Source organism: Eschrichtius robustus, chromosome 4, assembly GCF_028021215.1.
Source record: "Eschrichtius robustus isolate mEscRob2 chromosome 4, mEscRob2.pri, whole genome shotgun sequence".
Lineage (NCBI taxonomy): Eukaryota > Metazoa > Chordata > Mammalia > Artiodactyla > Eschrichtiidae > Eschrichtius > Eschrichtius robustus.
The window spans coordinates 57,727,816-57,754,783 of NC_090827.1; the positions used below are offsets into that span (position 1 = coordinate 57,727,816).

General features: G+C 43.0%; 1 protein-coding gene across 1 annotated transcript in view; it reads right to left on the bottom strand.

Moving 5' to 3' along the window:
• Positions 1–242: 242 nt before the first annotated feature.
• FRAS1 (Fraser extracellular matrix complex subunit 1) overlaps positions 243–26,968 on the bottom strand; it is a 440,782-nt gene continuing 414,056 nt past the window's right edge. Inside the window, exons 65-74 of the mRNA XM_068542136.1 lie at positions 25,248–25,408; positions 23,000–23,214; positions 19,987–20,137; positions 18,198–18,305; positions 17,013–17,172; positions 13,399–13,515; positions 8,462–8,628; positions 5,392–5,597; positions 3,679–3,825; positions 243–1,394 (exon numbers count right to left, since the gene is read on the bottom strand). Coding sequence (XP_068398237.1) covers positions 801–1,394; positions 3,679–3,825; positions 5,392–5,597; positions 8,462–8,628; positions 13,399–13,515; positions 17,013–17,172; positions 18,198–18,305; positions 19,987–20,137; positions 23,000–23,214; positions 25,248–25,408 — 2,026 coding nt within the window. The 3' untranslated portion in view covers positions 243–800. The remainder of the gene's footprint in view (positions 1,395–3,678; positions 3,826–5,391; positions 5,598–8,461; positions 8,629–13,398; positions 13,516–17,012; positions 17,173–18,197; positions 18,306–19,986; positions 20,138–22,999; positions 23,215–25,247; positions 25,409–26,968) is intronic.

Genomic DNA, 26,968 nt, shown 5'->3' on the forward strand with positions numbered 1-26,968 from the left:
TGTAAACCAGCCGGGCACAAGGACATCCCCCTGGGCCTAGGGTGCAGGGCATCACCGATGTTCTCTGAGGCGCCTGCCAGGTCCCTCCTTTCCCCAGGTTTCAGTCCCCCCCCCCCCACAACCATAAGGAGGGTTCCGCTGTGCCTGATGCCTGACAGGCGAGGCCGAGGTTTCTCCCTTGAGTTGTGGAGAAATGCTCGGGTCCAGAGCACTTTGAACTCCCAGGTGAAAAGGGCTGGTGATGCAAGGTACAATCAGAAGCCATGGAGGGCAGGTTGTCAAGTGGACACATGAGCAGACACACAGGTGCCGATTAGCAAGAATTCTGAGCAGAACCTGGGCGCCAGCAACGTGAACTCTGCTGTGCAGAGGCCCAGGAAAATCTCAAGCAGCAGGGAGCTGGAGTGGGGGGAGGAGACCAAAGGCCCTGCATCCCTGTCTCTCTCCCTCTGAGACCTGCCTGGTACACCCCCAGCCCTCGGAGCTCCACCAGCTGTGGAGCTCACTCCTGTCCTAACACCAGGCACTGGCTTTCTAAGATCAGCCTTACACAAGGAACAATTTGTCGCTGCTGACACGGTTAATGGGATCCACGGAAAGAACTACTTCCATCCTCTGGGGTCTCAGTGGTTCTTTGTTTAATGAGGTAGCTCAGCTGTGAGTTGATGCATGTGATGTGTGCCTCCGCCACGCAAAGCTATAGTTTTCCCTTTTCAATTGGCAAGATTATAAAAATACCAGTATTTTCCCCCGTTTTATAGAAATGATTTTAGAAAAAAAGTACTCATGGATCTCCTCCATTAAACTTCTGTTCCGTCTTGCAAATTGTTGTGAACTCTGACTTCCAGATTCAGTTTTTTTACTTTAGCACCTTTGAACACATAAGCGCCCTCGGTTTCGCCGAGTACGTTGACATTCCGCACGGTGCAGTACTGTCTGTCCACGTTCTTCTCCACCCTGTCTGGGCCCCTCTTGGGCACATCCACCTTGGTATTCAGAGGGTATTCCTCCAAAATGTCCCCTGTGGGCGGCTTCTTCCTCTGTTTCTGGCATTTCCTGGTGATGAAACAAGCCACCAGAAACACCAGAAGTAGGAGCATGATGGCAGCAAGGGCGCTGCTGATAGACGCCCCGGTTTGGGATAGAGAAGCAGCTACAGCTGGCTCTTCCATCTCCAGATTCAGGGACTTCATATTGGTGCCATTCTTGACTTGGTCCCCTTCATTGTCATAGATGAGGGATTCGTCAAGGGTCAGCCAGCCACTGGGGTCCACCAGGTCCCTTCGGTTGCGCCTCAGAGGGGCCGTGAGAGAGCGCTGGACCCTGGGACCTGAGACGGTGTCAGGTCCAATGATGTAGATCACCTGGAGATACCACTGGTGTCCGGCTTCCACCTGCAGGAGGAGGAGATGGCGAGACAAAGCGAACATGTCATTGCTGCCCACAGACCACCTCTGAGGAAAGGCAATGGAAAGACAACTGCCCACCACAAGCCCCAATAGATAAACGGTTTCAAGAAAAGCATTAGCCACACCAGCGTTCAAAGCAGCATCACTTACAGTAGCCAAGATATGGAAACAACCTAAGTGTCCATCAATAGGTGAATGGAAAAAGAAGATGGTGTGTGTGTGTGTGTGTGTATATATATATATATATATACCATGCAGCCATAAAAAAGAATCTTGCCATTTGTGACAACATGGATGGACCTAGAAAGCATTACACTAAGTTAAATAAATTAGACAGAGAAAGACTAATACCATATGATTTCACTTATTTGTGGAATCTGAAAAACAAAACAAGCAAACAAAACAAAATGAAAACAGTCTCATAGATGCAGAGAACAAATGGGTAGTCGCCAGAGGGAGGAGGGTGTGGGGCGCACTGTGATATGTGAAGGGGCTTAAGAGGTACAAACCTCCAGTTACCAAATAAATAAGCCAGGGGATGTAATACACAGCATATGGAATATGGCCAATAATACCGTAACAGCCTTGTATGGGGACAGATGGTTACTAGACTTATCACATCGATCATTTCATAACGTATGCAAATGTCAAATCACTGCAAGTAATTCTTGCCACTGGAGTCCACCTGAAACGAACATAATATGGTACATCAAATGTGTTTCAATTAAAACAAAGAAAGGAAACTGATCCACTAAAGAATCTCTTGCTTTTAAAGTCATGGAATAAATCAGACCATAACTGGCACCCTTTAAGAAAAATGTTGAGGTAAGACTATGCATGGTGCATTTAAGGATTAGTAAATATGCCACTGTAACTGTAGCAGAATAAATAAAGGTTCTGATGAAGTAAAAAAAAAAAAAAGAAAAAGGAAAAAAAAAGAAAAGCATTAGCCATGGTTGGTGTCTGTGAATAGAGAACTGAACCGAATATTTTGGGGTTCTGTTTTATTTCCACATTAAGGTGATCTTGGGTCAGATATTCACATTTTTTTTTCAGTTTCACTACCTGTGCATGGAATAGGCCTAAGAATTTATCTTTCAGAGTTTCTTTAGCGAAGTCATCACTCATGATGTGTTGGCCTTTATTGATAGCAGTGGAGTAATAGTATTCATAATCACATTTATTCCCAGTACCTTTTATTGTTTTCTATGCCAATTTACTATTTATTGATGCACTTTAGCTAAAATAGAGTCATTCAACAAATAGTCACTAAACACCTACTCTGTGCATAATACACAGATACTTGACAAAAATCTGCTAAATCTTAACACTTCTTGGATCCTCCCCTGAGTTATGTCATCAAGTATTTTATTTCCCTCTCATCTGCCCCTATGGAAACCCTCCATGATTTTGAAATAACTTCTGAAGAGTGATAATAGTTCTGAAATCCAAGGTCATGGCTTACTATTTGGAGACAGAGAAGAGTGGAATTTGATCTTGGAAGTTTATGTTTATTACTGGGACTTAGAGTATTTTTGCTTATCAAATACTAGTAATTCTTGCCATTCTAAATTACTGAATTGTATTTATGAGTTTGTTAAATATTTCCACATGCCTGTGAAAATCAGCTGGTGCAGCAAAGAGCCATGACAAGTGACTATATGCAAATTAAAGAATTTTATTGGTCTATTGGATAGACGGTAAAGTTTTGGATGAATGTTGAGCTTAACAACAATAAAAAAAAACCTGCCAGGCCTTCGCTGGTGGCGCAGTGGTTGAGAGTCTGCCTGCTAATGCAGGGGACACAGGTTCGAGCCCTGGTCTGGGAGGATCCCACATGCCGCGGAGCAACTGGGCCCGTGAGCCACAACTACTGAGGCTGCGCGTCTGGAGCCTGTGCCCCACAACGGGAGAGGCCGCGATAGTGAAAGGCCCGCGCACCGCGATGAAGAGCGGCCCCCGCACCGCGATGAAGAGTGGCCCCCGCTTGCCGCAACTAGAGAAAGCCCTCGCACGAAAACGAAGACCCAACACAGCCAAAAATAAATAAATAAATAAATAAATAAATAAAGTAGCTATTAAAAACAAAACAAAACGGTAAATGGTTTAAAAAAAAAAACTAGAATTAAAAAAAAAAAAAAAAAAAGACCTGCCTGCCAGTAAGAATGCTATAAAAAGAAACTGACATCAAAGAGATGATGTCACCCTCCTTTTTGTAACCTTTAAAGTGACCTTGATCCTGTGCTTCTATTCTTCTCACCACACTCACCTTATAGAGTGCGTCCACCTTCAGAGTAAATCCATCCACGCCTGGCATGCTACTGACCACGTGGAAATCAGGCAACTCAGAAGCAAAGTGGGCTTCAAAGGGCACGTCGTGGAAGTACTTGTCCGTTACCTCTGGCTGACTGCGGTCCTAGGATTTCAGAAAAAAGAAACGCAAGATTTAGAAAGACGGAACCACTGAACTGGCAGGTGGTAGTCACTGGGAGGAGAAAGGTACTCTCCACTCCTCCTTCGGGTCGGGTCAGGAGGGTACATGCTGCAGGAGCCCTCTCCTTAAGTTGACCGCTGCCTCTGGGCACTGACTGCCCTCTTCAAGGGAGGACACTTGGTGGCCTCTGTGATCTCAAAACCCAATGGGTGGGCTTCCCTGGTGGCGCAGTGGTTGAGAATCTGCCTGCCAATGCAGGGGACACGGGTTCGAGCCCTGGTCTGGGAAGATCCCACATGCCGCGGAGCAACTAGGCCCGTGAGCCACAATTACTGAGCCTGCGCGCCTGGAGCCTGTGCTCCGCAAGAAGAGAGGCCGCGATAGTGAGAGGCCTGTGCACCGCGATGAAGAGTGGCCCCCACTTGCCACAACTAGAGAAAGCCCTCACACAGAAACGAAGACCCAACACAGCCAAAAATAAATAAATAAATAAATAAATAAATAAATTAAAAAAAAAGCATAAAGATTATTAAAAAAAAAAAAAAAAAACCCAATGGGTGAGAGGGCCTATACCAACAATTCTCAAGCTATTTGGCCTCAGAACATAAAAATTAAGGACATCCCCCCAAAGCTTTCATCTTATGTGATTGATATCTATCAATATTTACTGTATTAAAATTAACACCGTAATTATGTTACAATTAACAATTTTTTAAAAAATGAAAAAATGTATTTACTAATTCATTTTAAAATAGAAATGAGAAACTCACTACATGTTAACATAAGTAACATATTTTTTAGTGAAAATGTCTGTATTCACACCCACCTCCCAAAAAGAGAGCTGGCACTGTTTTACATTTTTGCAAATCTCTGTTAAAGAACTAGATTCTCACAATTGCTTCTGTATTCAATCTGTTGTGACACGTTGTTTTGGCTGAAGTATATGAAGAATCTGGCCTCACATAAGCTATGTAGTTGGAAGACAGAGAAATGTTTGAATAACTTTTTCAGATAATTATGGATATTCTTTTTTGATACTAAATCAAAACTCAACAAGTGGTATTTTTTCTAAAGATTAGTCACAATGTGGAATCTGACTCCATATCAATAAAACCTTCGTACTCTCGGCACTCATGAGGGACTGAGTAAGAAAAAGGCAAGCATCATCATATCATTATGAAAGTAGTTTTGACCTTGTGGACGCCCTGAAAGAATATTGGGGATGTTCAGGGGTGTCTGGGACACACTTTTGAGAAACACTGGCTTAGACTTTCCTCTTCCTAGAACATCAGTAACAGCTTGTCTTGTTACCCACCAAACCTTCACATTTGGTAATATGTATCGAGTTAGCCAAAAGATCGTTCGGGTTCTTTCATAAGATCGAACGAACTTTTTGGCCAACTCAATACTAACATTAAGCGGATAGAAGTAACAACAACAATATCTGTAGAAAACCATCAAGAGTGGGGTTCTATCTGCTTCAGGCAAAACCAATGGCTGAGGAAATCTACTCGTGTGTCAGCCCTTTAACACTAACAGTTAGCATACCAGCAGCAGGAATCTGTGTTTTAGGTGTTTGTTTGGCTGAATGCATCCATACTGTGGCCCTTCATTGTAGATTGTCCCCGTGGGATCAAAGAAAGGCACGTAGCCATCCTTGCCAGTACAAAGATAGACCTTCTCCAGCTGGAGTTTGTAAGCAGAATTAAGGTTTTGTTCTGGATTCCAAAGTACTCGGCCATAAAGGATTTGACCTGAAAAGATTGCAAGGCATTAATTAGGTCAGACTTTAAGATTAAAGAGAAAAATAGTGTCAAGGATAGGAAGGATTTAACATGCTCCTATAGAGTCAAAAGTACCTTTCTATGAAGAGCTGTGGGGTCCAGGTGCCTCTAAAATACACATTCATTCATGTATAGCTTCTTTTAATCAGTAAACATTACTTAAGCATTTAGGGTAGGGCAAGCACTCTGTTACGTGCAGGGGATATGAAGGTGCGTGAGACACAGATGAGAGGGCAGAAATAAAAGCAAAGCAATTGCTAATAATAGCTGACATTTATCGAACTCATACCATTTGCTAGGTACTGTACTAAGTCCTTCCCATGGAAGAACTCATGTAGTGCTCACGATTTTACAGATGAGGAAATTGAGTGGTTAAGTGACTTGTTCAAGGTCACAGAGTTAGTAAGTGGTGAGGGTGAGATTCAAAGTGCTTTGTCTCGAAAAACCCACACTATTATCTTCCACACGATACTGTCACGTACAACAGAGGAAGGCACGTAACATCAAATAAGCATATAGCTGAGCAAAAAAATCTGCTTGAGGAAAGGTATGGAAGGATTTAAAGAAGAGATGACATTGGGCAGTATCCTGAACGATGAGTAGGCATTTGTCAGATAGAGCATTTGAGGCGGGTGGGAGAGGCTGGGGAGAGCAATCTAGGCAAAAGCAAGTCCATGTACAAAATACGGAATGCTGGAAAGGTATCAGCCCCGGTGTAGGTACTTTTCCTTAGTTCCTGCTAGGGCATCAAGTTCTTTACCTACAGTATCTTATTTAATCCTCCCAAGAGCCTAAGAGATAGGTTCAATTATTATCCCTATTTTAAATAACTTGTCCAGCGTTTCATATCTGTGACACGTGGGGAGGAGGATTTGAGCACAAATTCGTCTGGCTGCAGATGTTCATCCCGAGCACTTACTATGGCACTGGGTAGGCCAGTGATTGGGGTGGAGGGCGTTGGGAGCGCTCTGGCAGGAGAGACTCCCGGGAAGGTTGATTAATGGTGTGAGGATTCTGGACTTGAGTATAGGAGTAATAGGGAACGCCAGAAGGTTTTAAACGGGGGCTTAATGTCAACGCACCTGGGCTTTAGAAACATGGAGAATGAAGACAAAGAGACCAGAATCACAGGTAGGGAGTTATTTTAACGCTCTAGCAAGAAATAGGTATCCAAAATATAGCAGTGAGGCAAGGGGATGCACTCAAGAAGCGTCTAGGAGTTGGAACCATTCATCTTATGATAGATGGGATACAGGAGGCAAGGCAGAAGCAGAGGATAGCCCTGAGGTCTTTGGCTGGGCCACCTGGAGTATGGCGATGCAGTCAGCGGGGCAGTGGATGTGAGAGGAACATGTCTGGGGGGAGATAAGTCCAGTTCTAGACGTCTCTAGGTGTCTGAACGACATCCACTTGGAGAGGTTTGGCAGTTCGGGTCCGCATGTGGAAGCTCAGGAGGGACCAGGGACAGGGTTAATTTTTGTGGGATGGTTGTGGAGTAGTAGGAGCTTAGGAAGAGTTCAGGGTAAAGGGATGAGGCAAGCCATGGGGATGACCGGAGTAGCACTGAAGTGAGAACAGAAGTGAGAGTCAAGCATGGAACATGGAGACAGCAACACGGACGGGGCAGAGGATGGAGACCCAAGGCTGGAGAGTGAGAAGTGGTCAGAGAGGTAAGATGGTGTCAGCTGAGGCTGGTGCAAAGGAAACCAAACAGGAAAAAGGTGTCAAAATCCATAGGTTTGGTGTCATGGACAGGAGAAGATTCTGTGCCGTGGTGGGACAAACCCAGCCTGCAGCAGATGGACGGATGAGTGACTGGAAAGAATGGCCATGAGGACAGTGTGTGCTCACCACTCCTTCAGGAAGCTTCTCAGAGAAAAGAAAAGGAGAACATGGGCTGAAGTTTGAGGGAGAGGTAGGGATGAGAGGTTTTCTTTTTCTCTTACGGGATGTGTTTTTAGGATGAGAGAAAAAAAACACAGATGTGAGCAGAAGATTAAAAGTAAGAGAAATGCAGAAGAGATAACTGAGAGAAAAGGCAGAAGATTGATTCATTTATTATTAATTCATTCAACAAATATTTATTGAGCACCTTGGCATTGGTGGTATGGCGTGCAAATTTGGCATTTGATCACAATCTCTGTTCTAATGGAACTTACAGTCTAGTGGTAGAGATAGGCAATAAATAAGGAAAGAAATACATATATTGTAATATTAAAAATTGTGATAAGTACTATAAAAAATGAACAGCATTCTGTGAAAGTGACAAATACGAAGGCTTATATTAGATTGAGTGGTGCAACCAAGGCAAGTCTCTATGGGGAGGTTAACATTTAGATAGAGACCCAAAGGAGAAGAAAGTCAAGGGAACCATGTTTGGGACAGGGAGGGGACAGAGGAACCATTTCAAGTAGAGAAAGCCTGCTGGAGAGGACATGTATGATTTGGCATAGCTTTGAGGCTGCCAGGCAGTGCGGTCATACTGCAGTCTCTCTGAGGAACTGAGAGATGAAGCAGTTTACCCAAAGTCAGACAATGGGTTAGAATCTGGTTGGAAACCCCAGTGTTCTTACTACTCAGACCAGTGCTTTTCCACAGTATCTCACTGCTGATCATTATCGCACCAAGAATGTGAGCTTATTTTGAAATAGCTTGAAGGAAGAATATGGGTCTGTTCCTTGACTAAACCTTGGCTGCCCTGGAACCAACGCTGGGGGAATCTTCCCTGGAGCGTTGACTGAAAGCCAACGAGCAGAGATGCTAGTCCAACGACCTATCCGAAAGCTTCTCAAGTCCAGCGGAGTCTCTGTCTGCGGGTGAAGGGAATGACTTACCTTTGGAGAAGGCCCCTTTGTAATCCATTTCCGCCAGTGACATATCAGATGTGTTGGGGTCCATCAGGAACACCTTCTCATTGTTGCAGAGCTGAAATTCAGTATTGAGCGAGTACACAACAGGGACGGGCCGGTTGGTCTGCTGGAACGCAATGGGTATCAGGAATCTAAATGTGGGAAAAACAAGAGCTTCTTGAGAGCAGGGTCGACTTTGCATTTGCCATTTGAGCTGCCCTCCCTTTCCCACCCTTCTCAGGATTGTGAACAGTACTTTGTTGTAGGTACTACATGTTTACTGAATAAAGAGACGCCTGCAGGCGAGAGTCTTTATTTAGTTCAGGTCCTTATGAGGTTCGTCCGCTCTTTGGAGCAGGAATAATCTAATTGGTCTTGAGACTCTACAACACTCTTTGCTTTTCCTGGCCCTCTCATTCTGGAAAGCCCTGAGGGCCGATTTGAGGTTAGCGGTAACGAATTTAAAGTTTCCTGACTTTGGCCTTGCTGGACCTTCTGCTGGAACACTCCTTCTTCCTCTGCCACCGTCCTTTGCCTAGTGAACTCTTGTTCTTCAGACCTCAACTCAAGCACCACTTTCTCTAGGAAGCTTACCCTCTTTTTTCTTCCCTCCCGGGCTGGGTCAGGTCCCTTATCATTTGTTCTCATCACACTGTGCACTTTTCTTTCATAGTGCTTACTGTGGTTTGCTGTTCTATTTAAATGTGTGATCAAAGTCTGCTTCACCCATTATGGGTTCCAGAGCGTCATAGTCCACACCTGTCCGCTCCCCACTGTACCCGCCATGCTGGCCAAGCTCCTAACACACGTTTGCTAAAGAATAATGCACAAGTGATGATCTGAATGCTTTATTCTTCCAATCAAGTCCATCTGATCATTCCCTACTTTTAACTTTTAACTTTTAACTTTAACTTTTAAGCTGCTCCAGGGGGTAGATTTGAGAGGGCGGAGGTGTAGGAGGAACTTGGGCTGTAGGAGAAACCCACACAAGCCAAGGCTGACCACGCTTCAGCAGCTCTGATATAACCATTAATCGTACCAAGAGTTCGATCATCTGACTCAGGGAAACAGGTTTTTCTTGTTGACGTTGGTATTTATTACCAGAATCCACACAGTTCCAGGACATAAGACACTTGATAAACACGTATTGATTAAAGAGAATGAACAGAGGACTTGAGATGATGATAATGATGATTTATAAGGTGATACGTATGACAGGCTCACAAAAATAGGCACAATGGGAGACACAATTCTTCTGAATTAAGTCTGAATTTCCAGTCAGGCTTGATTATTTGCTGTGTTGTACGTCTACTGCGTCCATATGGAGCCATATTGAAAGATATGGAGATGATCAAAAGCTAAATTAGGCCCAAGGGGGAAAGTCACCCTGGGAATAACAGGGAACCCATAGGTAAGGATCTCCCTGAATATCAACCCTGAGGCCTCAGTACACTCCAACAATACTCTTCACCCTGCAGACTTCCACACCCACACAGCACTGGGACTGGAGAAGGGGTTAATGCCGTTTTTGCTCCTTTTTGCCATTTCAAACCTTTGTTCCTCTCTCCTCTTAAAAAAAAAAAAAAAAAAAATCCAGCACCTACCCTGGAGAAACTCTTCTCACACATGTAACTAAGAGACACATAGAGTATTGTTTGTAATAGAGAGGATCTGGGATTATAAACCAAATAGCGTGGTCAAATAAACTGTGGACTCTTCCTATGAAGACGACTTTAATGCAGTGAAAAACAAACTGCAGCTACATGGATCAACATAAATGTTGATTTCACTTATGAATCAACAAGTGATTCACTGAGGGAAAAAAAAAGCTGCAGAGAGAATTCACGCAGTATGCAATTTTTATATAAAGTTCAAAAACATGCAAAACCATGTAGAAGTAAATATGAGGTGAACCAAAAACCAAAACAAGGGGTGATAAGTACAAATATCGTGCTAGTGGTTAGCTTAGTGGAGAGTTGGGGAGAGTACCGCTGAAAGGGGCACTGAGGGTGTTTAAACGGTAGCGGTAACGTTCTATTTCTTTGTTTTCTTTGACTCCCAGTTTCATTAGTTATAAAATGGAGATAACAGTACCAATTTGTGGGGGGTCATTGTAATACAGATTGAATGTTAAGAGCTTAGTACAGAGTAAGCACATAGTCTGCACTCCATACATGGTCACTAACAACAGTGGTAGTTATTATATTCACTTATCATCAGTATCATAGCCCGAGGGATACCCAATTCATTGCAGCTAGGTAATGTTCTTGAGGTTTTATATATCCACGATATATGGTCTTCTGGGTATCTAAAGTATTTCATAATTTAAAAAATTTATTACATGAATAAAAATTCCCCAGCAATTCTCTCCAGACGATTTGCCCTCTATTCTTCCTTTCTGCAACCAACTGCCATTTTCCTGGTCACCATCCTTCCCACATTTGGCTGACTACGGGCTCTCCAGCACTGCTCCTGCCCTCAGTCTCCGTGACTGCAACATCTGCACGGATGAACCTTCTACTCCCCCAGCCTCTCAGTTCCTTGATGTCTTCACTTCCAAAGAGCGAGTTCTCCTCCCCACTGCAGCCACCTACCCTCCACCAGCACACTAGGCACCTCCTCCAAGAAAACTCATTTTCAAACACTTCACTCTCTAACTACCACCTCCTATCTTCCCAGCTCACCTCTTCTTTTAATCTCACTCATTAATTCTCCAACCACACCAGACCCTCAGTGACCATGTTTACCAGGATGCAGAGGACCTGGAACACTAATATGCTCATGGTGGGAATGTACACACACAGTTACACATTTATAAACACTGGGAAACGGTGCGACACTTTTTCAAGAAGTTAAACATACATCTGCCATAGGATCTGGCCACTCCATTCCTAGGTATTTACACAAGAAAACAGAAACCATGTGTCCATATAAAGGCTTGTCTATGTATGTTCATAGCAGCTTTATTTATAATAGCCCAAATTGGAAACAACCCAAATGTCCATCAACTGACCGATTTGATAAACAAATTTAGTGTGTCCATACCATGGAATACAACTCAGCAATAACAGGAACAAACTACTGATATACACAACAATATGAATGAGTCAAAATAATCGTGTTGACCAAAAGCAGTTAGAGAGAAAGAATGCTGTGTGATGCCATGTATATAAATTAGCAGAAAATGCAAAGTAATCTGTAGTGACACAAAGATCAGTGGACACCTGGAGGGGAGGGGTGGGCTGGGGTGAGATGGGAGGGAGGGATAACAAAGGGCCATGAGGAAACCTTTGAAGGAAACAGATATATTCCCTATCTTAATTGTGGTGGTTTCACGAGTGTACACGTATGTCAAAATTGATCAAATTGTATATACTTTAAATGTGTGCTATTCATCTTACATCAATAATATTAAAAGCAATTCAGTGGGGCCCTCAGCACTGCCGATCTGCTGCCGACTATAACCCTACCGTGCTTACTTTCCCACTTTCTGAGGCGGCTCTGTTTCACTTCCTCCTCTCTTCTCAAAGCTCATTGTTGCTCACTTCCAGCTCGTGCTTTTGCCTTCCTCTTTCAGTGGATGGGCTCTCTGTGCTTCTGGCTAAGGTCGGCCCTTCCCCTCATGTCCCAGGTCTATCCCCTGCCCTACTCAAGGACTTGGCTCTGCGGATCTTCCCTCTTCACCCTGCATTGTCACATTTCCCCTAACAGACCAATAGGGTTATTCCCACCAGCATACAAACATCCTGAAATATTTTGCACCCTAGAACACAAACAAATTAAACCTCCTTTGACCTGTCACCTGTTTCCCGCTAATGCCCCTCTATCTGACATCCATTATAATAAAATTCCTTAAGCATTGTTGTTCCCTCTTGTCTCCACATTCTTGCCTCCCTCTCTTGAACCCACTCCAATCAGGCTTCATCCCCCTCAGTCCACCGAACCTGCCCTTTGTCAAGATCATCAACCGCTTCCCCATTGCCAAATCCAATGGCCACGTCTCAGACTATTAGTTTGAAAGTCGCATTCCAAACTATCTTCTCTTAATGATAATGTCAGATTCTGTCTTCAGCATCTTTCCTCTAAAATGTTTTCTATTCACTTTGCTCAGCTCCTAGAAAGGTGGCACTAGACTATACACTGCCTGAGAGCAGAGGTGACTTTTAATCCTCTCCTCTAGTCTCCATGCCGAGGCCAGAGCCAAGTGCACGATAAGAGCTGAATAAACACTGGCTGAATGAGTGAACATTGGCACAACATGGACAGTCTCAGGTCAGAGGTGGGGATGGGCTGATGGACAGTTGATTCTTGTTATCCGCAGTAGTTACATTCTATAACGTTGCAATGAACACTGAATGAGTGAACAGTGAACCATTTGCTCCTGAGGGAAATACAGGGCCGAGTTCCTGCAGCCTCTGGTCACAACATTTTCAACCAGTGATCAATACCTAACCCTGTTTTATGCATGCTTCTGTTTAAAGACACCTTATTTGATATACATTGTTGATTCATTCACATAGAACTCATGGCAACAGCACTGAAATTCATGCTTGAATGAAGCTTATCTAACAATCCATCTAGCTCGTCACCACCTTCTTGTACTTAGGAAACTAGACAGCACTTTGGCACTATGCTGCGGAGCTATTTTAAACAGCAAAACCACCAACACAAAGCACAAAAATTCGAAAAACATGGCACTAAACAGACTGCAAAAAGAACACTTGTTTACAGTATGAGAAGGCAGAGTGTTGTCTTGCTCGATCTGAGCTGGGAATGTGGGTCAGACGACTCGCTATTTCGCCACTCTGCATGGCAAGGAATGATCGGAATGGCACCACGAAAACTGGTTTTGAGGTCAAATACAAATAAATGTTAGCGAGTAGGTAAGTTTGCAATAGTGAGGCTCAACTGTCTTTCCCTACCTTTCTGGGGCGTGTGCGGTGCAGGCCAAAGGCTTTTCTCCTGGGTCCACCCAAGGCTGAGTGGGCTGCACAGTGCAAGGGATCAGGTAGATGGTGTACTCCCCGGAGTAGTCCTTCCTGGAAACACGCAGGCAGACTGTCGTTAGAGGCACCAATTTATAGATTATTTACTTACCCACAAACACACTTCATTAAACGGCTTTCGGATGATATTCGTGTTCAGCTTCCGACCAAGAACTTTATGAGTCTGCAAACACAAGTTTCAGGAATTCATCACTGATTGTTTTAACCTTTAGAGTACTATCCAGAGGTGTTAAGTAGAGCTCCTTTCACTCAGTCAAGTCCTTTTCATGAGAAATGCTGAGAAAGGCACACTGTTGATAAAAATCTGAAAGGCTCCGGGGAAGGCAAAACAGAACTAGATTTCCTTTAGATTCCCATGAAACTTACTTGACAATTTCTGTTTAGTGTTTCTTGTTGACTGACACCCTGTTACACATTCTCCACTACAAAAGCTTTTATTTATTGAGATGTGACCGTGTTGTCTGCTGCTGCTCTGATTGAACAGGTGGCAAAGGCCTCAGGGTTAAAGGACCCCACTCCAGAGAACGCCCCACCCTCATTCATTAGCATTCAGTTTCAAGGCTTCGCTCCCAAACTCTACAGCTTCATCCCTTTAAACGAAGTTGAAGAACAAAATCACTCCTCCTCGGAGATGACCTGCTGGGAATTTCCATGTTTATGGTGGGGCACGGGACTCTGTAGGTCATGAACCTGAAAGCGTGGAGCCTTTGTACCCTCACCTACTTCACTTCCCACACTTGTCATTGGTAGCAGCCCAGCCCTGGCAGTTTGCCTGGAAGGCAGCCAGACAGCCAGAAGCTTCAGGAAGATTCTTCAAGGGCCCTGGGAGGCTGCCATCCATTGAATGAGGTGCTCAGGGCCGTGAATCCTAATTCTAACTATTGTGATCGTGAACAGTTCTCACATCCTCTGTGTTCATCTTTGACCATTTCTTTTGTATTATTTGTATCTGTTTATTAGTAAAGTGATAGCAAAGATTTGGTAAACATAAACAAACAAGTACATAACATTTTTAGGACACAGCCTGTGTTCAATTTAGTGGAATGGCACAGGCTGGAAACGGGAAGATAGTCTAACCCTACTCTTGCTTTGCCTCTGCCACGGTTGTATGATTTTAGACAAACCTGGCGAACTTTCAGGGCTTAGTTTCTAAACCCCTTCATGCCCCAAAAGCTTGTGTGTCTGTATGTCTGTAGTTTTCTCACATGATCCTTATCTTTCTCCAAAGCTTGGACCAGCAGGAAATGAGATCTTGTATACTATCTTTGAATTATACAAAAATTGACCTGTATAACGTGAATACTAACTCTTAATTAATAGAAATAGTTAATCAGGCAGAAGTGCCCATGCCTGACCCTTGCTTTCCAAAAGTCAGGCCAGATCCTGTTGTTCCTCCCCTCAAACCCTGCAGTGGCTCCTGTTACACTAGAGTGAAAGACAAAGCCCGCACACTGGCCTAGAAGGTCCCACGGAGGCCCGACACCCAACTCCTTCCTGCGTATTACCCTCCGCCTCATTCACTCCACTCCAGCCACACAAGCCTCCTTGCTGTTCCCTGAGCATGCCAGGATTCTGACACCCCAGGAAATTTGCCAGGAACCCCTTCCCCGGTACTCTGCATAGTTAACTCTAGCACCACCTTCAAGTCTTGCTTGAATGTTCCTTCTTAATGAGGCCTACTCTGAACATCCTAACCAACACTACAATGTCCCTCCACTCCTGATTCCCCTTACCCTGCTCACGACCTTTTATTTTTCCATAGCACTCATCACCTTCTAACATGTGATACTATACTCATTCATCATATCCACTGCTGCGTGCAGAGATCTTTATTTGTTCCACTGATGTATTCCAACTGCCCAGAACCTTCCCTGACACATAGTAAAAGCTCAATAAATATTTGTTGAACACATGAATGCAGGACAAATGGCATGGTCTCCCCAGGCTGCAGTCCTATGTTTTCCCATCCTTAAATATGAGTTAGGTCGACTTCCTGACTATCCCTGTAAATATGCCACACACAGTCCTGGATGCAGGTTTTTAATCCTGTAGTTCTTCTCCCCTCCTTTCTGAAAACTAGACATTTCCCACCAGTTGCCCTGCCTCCCCCAGAAGCCTTGGACAGCTCTCCAGCCCGTGCCGGGCCTGAGCTCCCCTCGCTGAGCAGCTGTGGTCAGGGCTCTGCACGGCTCCCAGCGCACACAGCAAAGAACACTTGGTGTTGTCTGTCACTTTGCCGTTTATCTATGGATTTTACCTCCTTAGCTCAAATGTTAGCTACTAAAGGATGTTTATTCAGGACTGACCATGTGCTAAAACCTGCAGTTCTGGGGCTTCTAGATCAAGCAGGCATGCCTTTTACCCTTGGGAAGCTCACAATCTAGTGGAAATGGGACTATAAATATATTGAGCTGTGTTACAGTAGAAGCTGGAACAATGTGTGAACAAGGAGGAGGAGCTTCTAGCACTGTATGGGAAGTCAGGGAAGGTGTCACAGAGGGGTCAGCATTTTAGCTGGAGCTCAGAGGACTTTGAGATTTGCCAGAGGAAAAGAGCAGGAAGGACAGCGGAATTGCAAAGGTACAGAGGTATGGATGAGCTGGTGGATTCAAGGGCTGGGGCGATGTTTAATGTGGTTAGAAGGATGGGTTTGAGGTGAGGCTAGAGGGGAGGATGTGTGTCTCGCTCAAAGAGCTGGACTTCATTTGGTAAGTGGTGGGGAGTCAGCGGTGGATTTAAAGAGGACCTTTTCTCTGCCTATAAATTGGGACAAGTACATGCACAATCTCATGAGGTTCTAGGAAACACAGCCCTTAATGATTATTTTATTATATATTGATTTCAAAGGAATCAGTATACACAAAAAATACTTGATATAAGACCAAACATTTGTAACTAAAAAAATCTTTTTGAAAATGATTCTTAAGACAATTTGCCGCTTCTTAACTGTAAAGAATAAGGTTTTCATGCTAAATATGGTTCTAATTTCGTGATCTATAAAATGGGGTTAACAATATTTACAATAGACTCCATTATCCTTTTCATGGTAAAAGTTTTCATTTTGTTTGCCCTATTCTCCCGTTTTACAAATGGGATGTTTTACTGTTTTTATCCAATCCTCATTCTACCTCTATATTGGGTGTGGGAGAGGACTAAATCTTGCTATTTATTTTATAGGACACTGGACCATAAGGTGTGACATCTGAACCTGATAACCAGAGATCCTGGATTTTGCACTGGTTGTGGTAACTGGAATGAAATGTCTTTATTATACTAAGCTTTTAGTTGGACACATTTCCCAGCTTCCTTTGCAGGTAGATGTGCCATGTGACTAAGTTCTGGCCAGTGGGAGGTGAGCACTTCCCGCTTTACACATCAGAAGCTGATCTGAGCTACATCTGTTTCTTTCTCTCTATGCCAAAGGGTTGTTTCTATCTCCATTTTAAAATAGAAACCCAGCTTTTGAAGAAAAGCCCTTAAAGAAACTGAGAACATTTCAGATTTACCCCTGAACTCCATCTTGTATTCACCTGTTATAAGAGCTTGTGGCTCTCCAGAGTTGGTAAGGAGAATCAAAAGTCTGAGCACTCCATAGGAGCTGCAGGTCAAATTCAATTCCTCCGAGATGGTCTGGAGTCAATATGAATGATTTCACATCAGGGAGGGTGTGGTGCTCGATCACGAACTGTCCTATTTCAAGGGGAAACACACACACACTTATTTGTAAGTTTTATCGTGCTTGTGGTGAATCCCCTATAAAAGCCTTAGAACTGAATTAATATTCTGCTATAAAACAAGGTTATTCCTACCCACTTGCCTCTGAGAATATATTCCACACAGGTTGGGACAGCATGGCCTCTTATTCCAGCCCATCACCTTACTCATGATGGCCATTATGGTCCTATACATTTATAAACAATATGACTATGCTTTGTAGAAATGATGCTAATGAGCATATTCACAATAATATGAGTCCTTATGTGACAATGAACCTTGAACACACTTAGCTCTGAATTCCAACCAACGTGTCTCTTGGAGGCAGAAAGATCTCAGTAGTTTATAAATAGAAATATCAATTTCAGATTAAAAAACCCCTCACATTTAGGGCCGCTCAAGTCCTTGGTGGAAGGAGGCTATCGTAAACATCATTAAAAAGATCAGAGTTACTCAGCAAGACACTTCCACTCTTTAAAACTACAGTAATGCAGTGTCATGAATAATTAAAAGTAAGGAGACTATTCTACACTGAAAGAGACTAAAGAGGTATAACTGCCAAATTGTAACATATGAATCTTGATTAGATTCACCTTCCATTTATATAAACAGATGCAAAGTAAATATAAACAAACATAAAAACAAGTAGAAAAGACATTTGTGAGACAATAGAGGGAATACGAATAGGGACTAGATATCATTGGATCAGTGTGAAATATCTTGGCTATGGTAATGCTGTTGCGACATGTAAGAGAAGGTCCTTGTTTAAGGAGATGTCTACTGAAGTGTTTAGGGTAACTTGGCATGAAGCCTGCAACCTGTCTTCACATGGTGTGACCAAAACAATGGGAACGCACGCATGTGTGTGTACAACACACACAGAGCAAAATGTTAATAATTGTTGACTTTGTTCTTCATTGTCCTATTCTTTCAACTCTTCTCGGTATTTGAATGTTTCTTAGTAATAAAAAACTTGAGGAAAAAAATGGCACTGATATTACCTCTGAATTTGGCGTGGGTCTTGAATTCAATGACCAGACGGCCATCCTCTCGAATGTAGATTCTTATTATCTGAAGTCTGGCAGAGAGCACACTGTCCGTCTGGATTCCTGGGAAGGCAACCGTACACAAGACATCCAAGTGAGGGCTTGGAGAAGGTCTCCCAGGCAGTAGCCTATATGCGACTTATCCCAGTGACACTTCTAAGTAGAGCTGCATGCTCACTTGAATGTAACTTAGGACAAATTTACATATTTGTGTGAACATGGAGTATTTAGAGACATGTGCCAGTTAACATTGTAAGACAGCTCATTCTACTTGGTTCTTTTCTTACAATTCTATTCTCTTGACATAGTCTCTTTATACCTGAAGATGCCACTTAGCCCAGATGCAGGGTCCCAGCCCAGAGCTCAGAAAAAAATGGTCCCTAAAACTTCTTACTATTAACTTTGCACCAGGATGTGGTTACAGCACAACTGCTTCATACTGTATTTTCTTTCCCTCACCAGGACACCTTTCAGTACTTAACAGAACCATAGCCAATGTCCTGGTGGCTACATTTCATATTGAAAGCAATGGAAAATTAAAGGTTAGCTTGTAGAAGGCCAGCTATACATGGCATAACATGGGTCAAATGTGGCTTTAATATGGGCAATTGCAATCACGATACCCATTGAGTTCAGTATGGCCAAAAACTAAAGGGTAACAAAAGGAGGGGAAAAAATAAAATTTAAAAAACCCCAAGCTCAAGGAATTATCTGACCCAGAGTGTGAAAACTCCCTGAAGTTTTTTTCCTATGAGAAATATAAAGCAAATAAATGATTTGAGCTTAAACCATTAACAGAAAGAAGGACTGTATTTTCCATTGCTAGAAGTGAAACCCTATCTAAAGAAATCTCCTCAGATCAAGTAACTCTGCTTTAGATCAAGTAAATCACCACCAGGGAGGGAGAGAGGAAGAATGGGAACAATAAAATAAGAGGAAATGAGCTTGGGGTTGTGTTTGAAGTATAGGACACTGAAAATGGGGAAAAAGCAAAAATCAACTCAGTGATTGGAGTGAGTGGAGGAGAGACTCATGGAGTTTTAGGGGACATTCATGGGGCAGCAGTGGGAGAAGGTGGGTCTCACAAGAGAGGTGTGAGTTCCTAGCTGAAGGCTTGTCACCAAGCCAGGCCCTGGCGGGGTGAGGGCTCCTCTCAAAGAAAGCCATAACAGAGACAAGCCTGAGGGGAAGGTCATTTTAAAAATTCAGCATTGCAGTCTTTGAAGTAAAAGTAGGGTTAAAATCCCTACTTTTAACAATGCAACAAAAGAGCAAACTCGATGCCAAATGAATAAAATGACCCAGGTTATTCTTGATATATTTTTCCATGTCCGTGCATCTGATTTCAAGACCCTTTGCTCCTTAAACAACAGGAATTACACCATTTTTACCTAGGAGAAAATGAACATGACTATATTCCAAAGAACACACACTCGTGTGAACCCCCTAACGGGCAGTATAGGACGTATCTGTCACTTGCCGCCCTCTACTCTGGGCCCCTCGCTCTCTGGACTGAATGTATCGTGATGCTGGAGGCCTTCCAGCATCAACATATATCAACATCATTCTTTTTCAGGTACCACAGATCTATATACTTTTTAGACTTTACCTGGCTCTCCTTTGACTGCACATAGGATAACTGGATGAGGAATGCAGCCACTGTTAAAAGTCACTACTTTTTTTTTTTTTCTTTTAATCTTGCTTGAGCATAAGGTAAGACTCGTTAAGATGTCAGTGGGTATACCTGTTCTCCAGAGAACAGTGTCATAGAAGAAGGAAAACTCCATCTCGGTGTGGTGCTCCAAGGAGGCCCAGCCCCTGGGGGCTGTCACGTAGATGTAGGACACGTACAGGGGCACATGCACCGTCAAGAACGATTGAGCAGAGTCTCTCACCTGCCAAGCAAGCAGTGTGCACACAGAGAGGGTTATTTCTCTCCGGGATGAAAAGGCATGTGAACATCACATCTTGGTTCAATCTTCATTCTCTCAGTCACTTGTTCAGTATTAATCAAGTGCCCATGATTGTGCCAGGCACCAGGCTAGGAACTGGGTCCTCAGCAGTGGAAAAAAACCAAAATCACTGCCCTAATGGAAGCTACAGCCTAGTAAGCGAGACACATAAATTAAAAGATAAAGTAAATAAAGGGATGGAAGTGGCCAGTGCTTCTTTAGATAAGGTAATCTGGGAAGGCTTTTCTGAGGAGGTGACACTTAAACAAAAACACTTTTGAAGTGTGAGAAGCTTTGCCTCCACTGTTCATTTGCTGGAAGCCTTGGCTGAGATTTTTAAGGCATCACAGTTACTCACAAAGGATCTGGGTAGATCTGGGATCTACTGTCAGCACATAGTCCCTGGCTGACCGTAGTTTCCAGTGAGCTGTGGGAGAGCATGAAGCAACCCTAAATGGGAAGATGCCCAAGCCTGGATCCTTGGATGAACGTGAGGCTGACTTGGATGTTTTAGTGAGTACTTACGTCTCCTCCAAAAGGAAAGAAGGTCGTGGGATTTGGATAGCATACCTATGAAACTCACCAACAGACAGCTCAGAGCTTCGCCTACTTGGATAATTTCCCATCCTATTCAATGCTTTGTTGAAATAATTTTGAAAAGGCAGCACCACACACTTCCAAGGGAACCTTTTTCTAAAGGGGCTCCTGTTACTGCTATTAATTCGGCTCTGTAATTTTCATTTTACTATGCAATTAACAAAAACTCAATTGAAAGGTAACAAAATATGAGCAGAAGCTTTCATGAAGAAGATAACAGTGTATATGTGTATATGAGTAGGGGAGTTGGTTTATTTGCTTTTAAATGTGTTCTGTATTTTCCTCCATAAATATATATTTCCTTTATAACCAAAAAGCTTAGTTTAAAACAATTTTATTTTGTCATTGGCCAAATGCTATAATATGCTATGAAACTTACATACATTTTTTGTTTGAAAATACTTTACCCATGTAAAGTGTTTCCATGGGTAGTTAATGGAAAGAGCCAAATGCTTTATCAATATTTAGAACATCAAAATTTTATTTTTCCAAAGTATTCTTTCATATTCAAAGTTGTCAGTTGTATTCCAAATTTCTCTAAAGACTCCACTTATTCCATGTTCACTTAAAAATCTTTTGTGAAATGCCTTACTCTGTCTTCTTTAAAAAATTTCCAGATTTTATCTGGGTTTCACACCATGTCCTGTCCCCTTAATATACAGGTGTTACTAAATATGCTTGCCCCAATCTCACCATTGTTGATATTATAAACTCCATAAATTTTCTAGCTGACTCGCAAAATTAATTTTTCCTCTGTTTCTGTTTATTCTCCTTTAAATTCATATTACTTACTAATCCTTAAAAAGAAAAAAACAGCCATTATATTTACTGCACAACTATTTTGTGCCAGACACTGCTAAATGCCTTCTCATTTGAGATTGAGACAATTTCACATGAGTTCAGAGAGGTTATGTCTCATCCAACTCTGCTGATATTTGATAAAGAAATATGAACTAGGGCTTGGTTCTAAGTTCTATATTCTTTCTACCATATACCACCTGTTTCAACTACTGTTAAAGAAACAGACAACAGTGAAGTACTTCTGTGTATATATTCTTTCTGTATTGGTTTAAGAAGTGGGACATATATGATAAAAATTCCTTGTCTTTGTGATTTTTTAAGCATACGCTGAATAAAAATATCCAGAACTGTAATTAAAGTCATGGAGAACAGAGAACACTAATTTTTGAGGGGCCAGAGGAGGAAACAATCATTTAGCTTTGCATTTTTGAAAGTGAAGGTAGGTTATGCAATTGCAGAAACAGAAAGAGAACCTAAGAATGTCTTAAAATTCTGTTCAGTAGAGGGCGCTAGTATAAACAAAATGAGAGAACCAAAATGAGAGCCATCTCAAGGAATCAAAATGAATTTTAACCGAAGAAACTTCTGTAAAATGATTACTCTAAGTCCCTCTACGGGTTCCCTTTTTACAGTGTGGTTAAACCTGATTTGAAGTGAAGAACAAACATCTGATTTTTAGCTCATTGAGATAACTACTCAAAATTGGGTAGAACCACTTTTCCCGTGAGGACGCATTAGCCTCGCCCCTTTGATATAACGGCCCTCCTATGACTATGACTTCTTGCTATAACATTTTTTTCTTTTTTTGGTTACTGATGTTTAACGACTATTGAACATTTTAAAAGTGTCTATTTTCACTAGGGTTGTCAGTTAGGCATAGGTTTGGAATAGGTATGAAAGCAAGGTGTTTTCAGCAGTTTACCTCTCCATGCTTGAGACAACAGTGCTCTACTTGTCTGCGGAAAGACAGGGTGCTGCACCTGTCATTTGGACTCATTTCCCCATGTGGGGAGAACACAACGACTTAGTAGTAACTTTCCCATCAAAGGTAAATCTTTTTGGCTTTCCAAAATATACCCAGAGGAAAAAACATATATACCTAGAGAAGTAAAACTATTAGATCTTTATATAAATGACTGCGCCAGATAGTTAATTTTCTTCATCTTAATTTAAACATTTTCCACATTAATTTTCCAATTCATTGATTTAGAGGACTTTGGGGGGCTCACTCTGGCCACAATGCTGCTAAGGGCTCCCTTGAGGGACTTATAGAGAAGACTCCCTTGGTCGGTGCAGTTCTGGGGGCGACAGGATGCAACGTGCCAGGTGAAGGGCTTCAGGAATGAGCAAAGTCTCTCATGACACCCAGATGCACGCAGCCTTCAGACAGACCCCCGGGGCACCCACCTGGAAGTCGGCAGTTACAGACCCCCCACAGACGTCAATTAGCTCCGTCATGTCGTAATAGGCATCAAACGTCCAGACACAGCTCTTCAGGTTCAGGTGTTTGTAGAGCTGGATGGTCTTGGGCTCCCGCACGCTGGCATCAAACTGGAAGGGGCGGTCGTAGCCAGGCCCCAGGGCCGTGCTGTCGTGGACCCTGTCATCCAGGAACCCTGCCTCTGCAGGGGAGGGAGGAGCAAGGAGCAGTAACTCAGTCTGTGGACTTGCGCTTTGCCCAGGAGCTGGGTAGGGAGAGCAGAAACATCCTTGGGACATGAGAGAGCTTTCCCTCCATCTGAGACGATTAGTAGAGCAGCTCAGGGCTCCCAACACAAGGTTGGTGGGAATGCGAGGGGAGTTTGTAATCTGCCTGCTGTCATGTGCTAAACAGAGTGATTGGGTTCACAGACTCCTGGAAGAGGCTGCAGGAACCAGAGAAGAAAAGGTGAACAGACAAGACCAAAAATGAAGAAGCCAGAGCTCGGTGGCCCTGGTATGTCTAGGAAAAGAAAATACCCTGAAGCTCTGCCTCTCACACCTGGCCTGTCTGGTTCGGTGCTTCACAATCAGTTCTTGAAGAAACGGACTTACTATACAGAGAATTTGTTGATGAATTATTATCAGTATTTATTTTTGAAAGCACGGTATTTAAGATCAATTTATTTAATGATGAATTGTTACTTTTTAAGACCAATTTTAAAAAAATAGCTTTTATGGAGAGACAGCAAACAAACATCTGACTACCTCCCCTGTCTCTTATGGTTTCTGAACTCTTGGAGAAAAAAGTCTTAATTTTGTGTTAATGAGTAAATAGCTTGCTAATTATGCTTGACAAAACCTCCCCTGCTACAGGCAAAAATCATTGGATCAAAGGCTGCCAAGCAACTGAACTGTTCTAAATTAACGAAGACCTTTATGCAGCGGAGAGCTGAATACAGATACAATATTAGAATATTAGGGTTAAAATTTGTATAGTACTCAAAGCAACTATAGTATTCTGAAACAGCTGATGCATTTCTTAGCATGTTTGACACCAGCACCCGGCCCTCTGCCCCACAAGGACTAAGGTCTCAATTAACATATGTTGAATTTAATCGTGTTTAAGTAGGAAGAGGTGCAAACTTTCAGCCTATAAACATGGTATGTTTCTTTCACTAGCTTGCATAGGTGGACCAATTAAACTTTCATCTGTAGCTCAGTGATTTACAAATCATTTACACTCCACTAGTTTCTACTGTATAAAGACCATCACTACCCAAAGTGACGCTTAATGAATATGGAAGAGCACATGAATGCTTTTCTATCTTCCGAAACACTGTTAAATGATCCATCAGGCGCGAAGGGAGGAAATGCACATTTAGTGTGCACTTGCTAAGGTGAATGGAAGTGGACAGGATTCTTTGTAAAGTAAAACGTCTGCCCTGCTGAACACGGAGATGCGCTACCGCAGCTGTCAGCTCCCTCAGGTCTGCATGAGCTGCAGAGCCCGAGGTCACACTCTTGCTTGAGCAGTCTGCGTTCAAGGACTGAGAGAGGTGGGGTAGAGAGGTCTGTCCACTGGGGCTGTCCAAGGACAAGCTTGATGGATGGGCTCTCTCCAGAGCTCCCTGAAGAGGCATTTCATCGGCTGCCCTTCAGGCTGACTTCTCCCTCTGCCCAGCCTCTCCTTCCCTTTAGGAGATGTGGGTCCCTAAATAAACATCTCACACCCCAAGCTCCACCTCAGCTCCTGCTTCCGGAGAACCATCCTATAACATCTAACATCTGCATGTGAGCTTTGTAAAATGCTGAGATAATGGGATTTTAGAGCACAGATCGAAACACGGGAGAAGGAAGGAGCTAAAATTTACCAAGACGGGCGCTTTAAAAATGTAGCCGCACTTAATCCCCACCTTGATTGGTAGCAGTTGTTACCCTCATGTTATAGGTTAGAAAGCAATTGGCTCACAGCTGTCCAGCTATTTTTGTTCAGTTGTATAAGGAGTGGAATAGGGACAGTCAACCTGTCAGTTTCATTCCACGCTCCTTGTTTTCTCCTGTTCACGTCACTGTCCGAGCTGCCTGTGTTTGGTTGCTTGCTGAGGAGGAAATCCACTAACCATGCAGATTTTGAGGACCAGAAAACATGAAAAGCAGAGTGCACTTAGCCATATCCCTAAGGGTCACTGCACTGGGCTGGGCTGGGCAAACCATCAGGGGACTCTTCCCTTACCTGAGATGCCTCTCAGGTCACGGGTGGTGACGAGATTGGAGCAGACGTGCTGGTGTCTGTAGATGGACTCAGACAGTAGAAAATGCAAGTTGTGCAACGGCATGGTGGAGATAAGGGGCAGCATTCCATCCTGGTGTGGGATCTGCACTGAAATGTGGATTCTAAGGGAAAAAACAGGGTAGAAATCAGTGTTTAGGTGCCTGCTATAAGCAGTTAATATGGTACATTTCTTTCTCATAACTCAATTTGTCTTCATCAATGAATTTACCAATTTTTCTTTTCTGAAGCTTTCCATGGAGGATTTCTCTCTGCACATGAGGGTATGATGTGCATGTAGGGTTATTCTCCTCTCTCCAGCCCCCAGGAGATCCTCCAGACTCAGGACTGATAGCAATCAAGAATCATAGATTTTGTGTGTGTGTGTGTGCAACAAAAGATAACATCACAATCACAAATGACTTTATAGCTTTCTTCTGCTTTAAGTGGAAGCTTTGTTTCCTCATGAGCTAAAGCCGAGTGACTGACACAGGTGCTGCTGCCCTTCTCTGTCACCGTGAGTGTCTGCGGAGGTTGGGGTCGCTGCATACTTTTTTTTTAAGTATTTGTGCCAAAAAGACATCACTGAGCTGTTAAATACTAAGGCCAGCAACCATACCCAGGAAAAAAGCCTACAAATAGTAATGAACCACTATTCATACGGTCTCTCCCTAACTTAAAGAGCCTTCCCTCCTCTCTCTCCCTACAGTCCAACAAGGCCACCAGGCGTCACTGGCATCAATCTGCAGTAAGCTCTGCCTTGATCTACATCCTTCCGCATTTAGGTGCCTCTGTACCAGGAAATCTGTAACTTATTTATATTGGCTGCTATTTCTTGTGTGCTTTCAGACTCTTGTTTATATTGCCTCTCCACTATGAGGGCAAAGGACCATTTCCTTCCCTTCTCTTGTTTCCCCAGAGCCTGTAGTACACAATTCTAAATAAAATATGAGCTTAATAAATATTGGTTAAGACTGCAACACAACAGAACTGTACTTAGGGGCTGCCATTTTTTTCACTGCACAAGTTTAAATTTTCAGCATGTTTATTGAGGGTGCGTTTTGAGTTTTTACAGCTTGCCTTCCAGAAAAAAGACTCATGTTTTAAAGAGGAATCAGAACCTCAGAACATGAACAGGATGGCTCTTTTGCTAGGAAGGGGTCAGTAGTAACCCTGGGCAGTTCTGTTACTGCCTTTTAACAAAAATAAATTTCATTCTGTTAGAAAAAAAGAAGGATTTGCATATTCTTGGCTCCATGTTCAAATCTTTTTCTCATGCAAATGAACCCCTTTCTCTGAACTCAGTTGCTCATAAAGGCACACGCATAAATACTATGAGGTTTAATGAATATGTATAACATACACAAATTCTTTTTTTGCATGCAAAAATGAAAGCATCCATTTTCCAACAAAATCATAGTGGCACAGGGAAAAAATAAAAGCACATCTGTCCATTGACTTACAATTTACACAGTGTTATTACGCATTTGCTCACTGGACACTCAGTGAGTGCCTCTTAGCTGCCAAGAAGCACTGTTCCAGGCAGAGAGGATGCAAAATAAACAGTCATGTTCCCTGCCATCATCATCTCCTGGGGCGACAAGGAGAGAATGAATAATGATAATGCTCTGAGACAGGCAGACACGGGTACCAGAAAAGCTGGAAGGAAGAGCTTCCAAATTAAA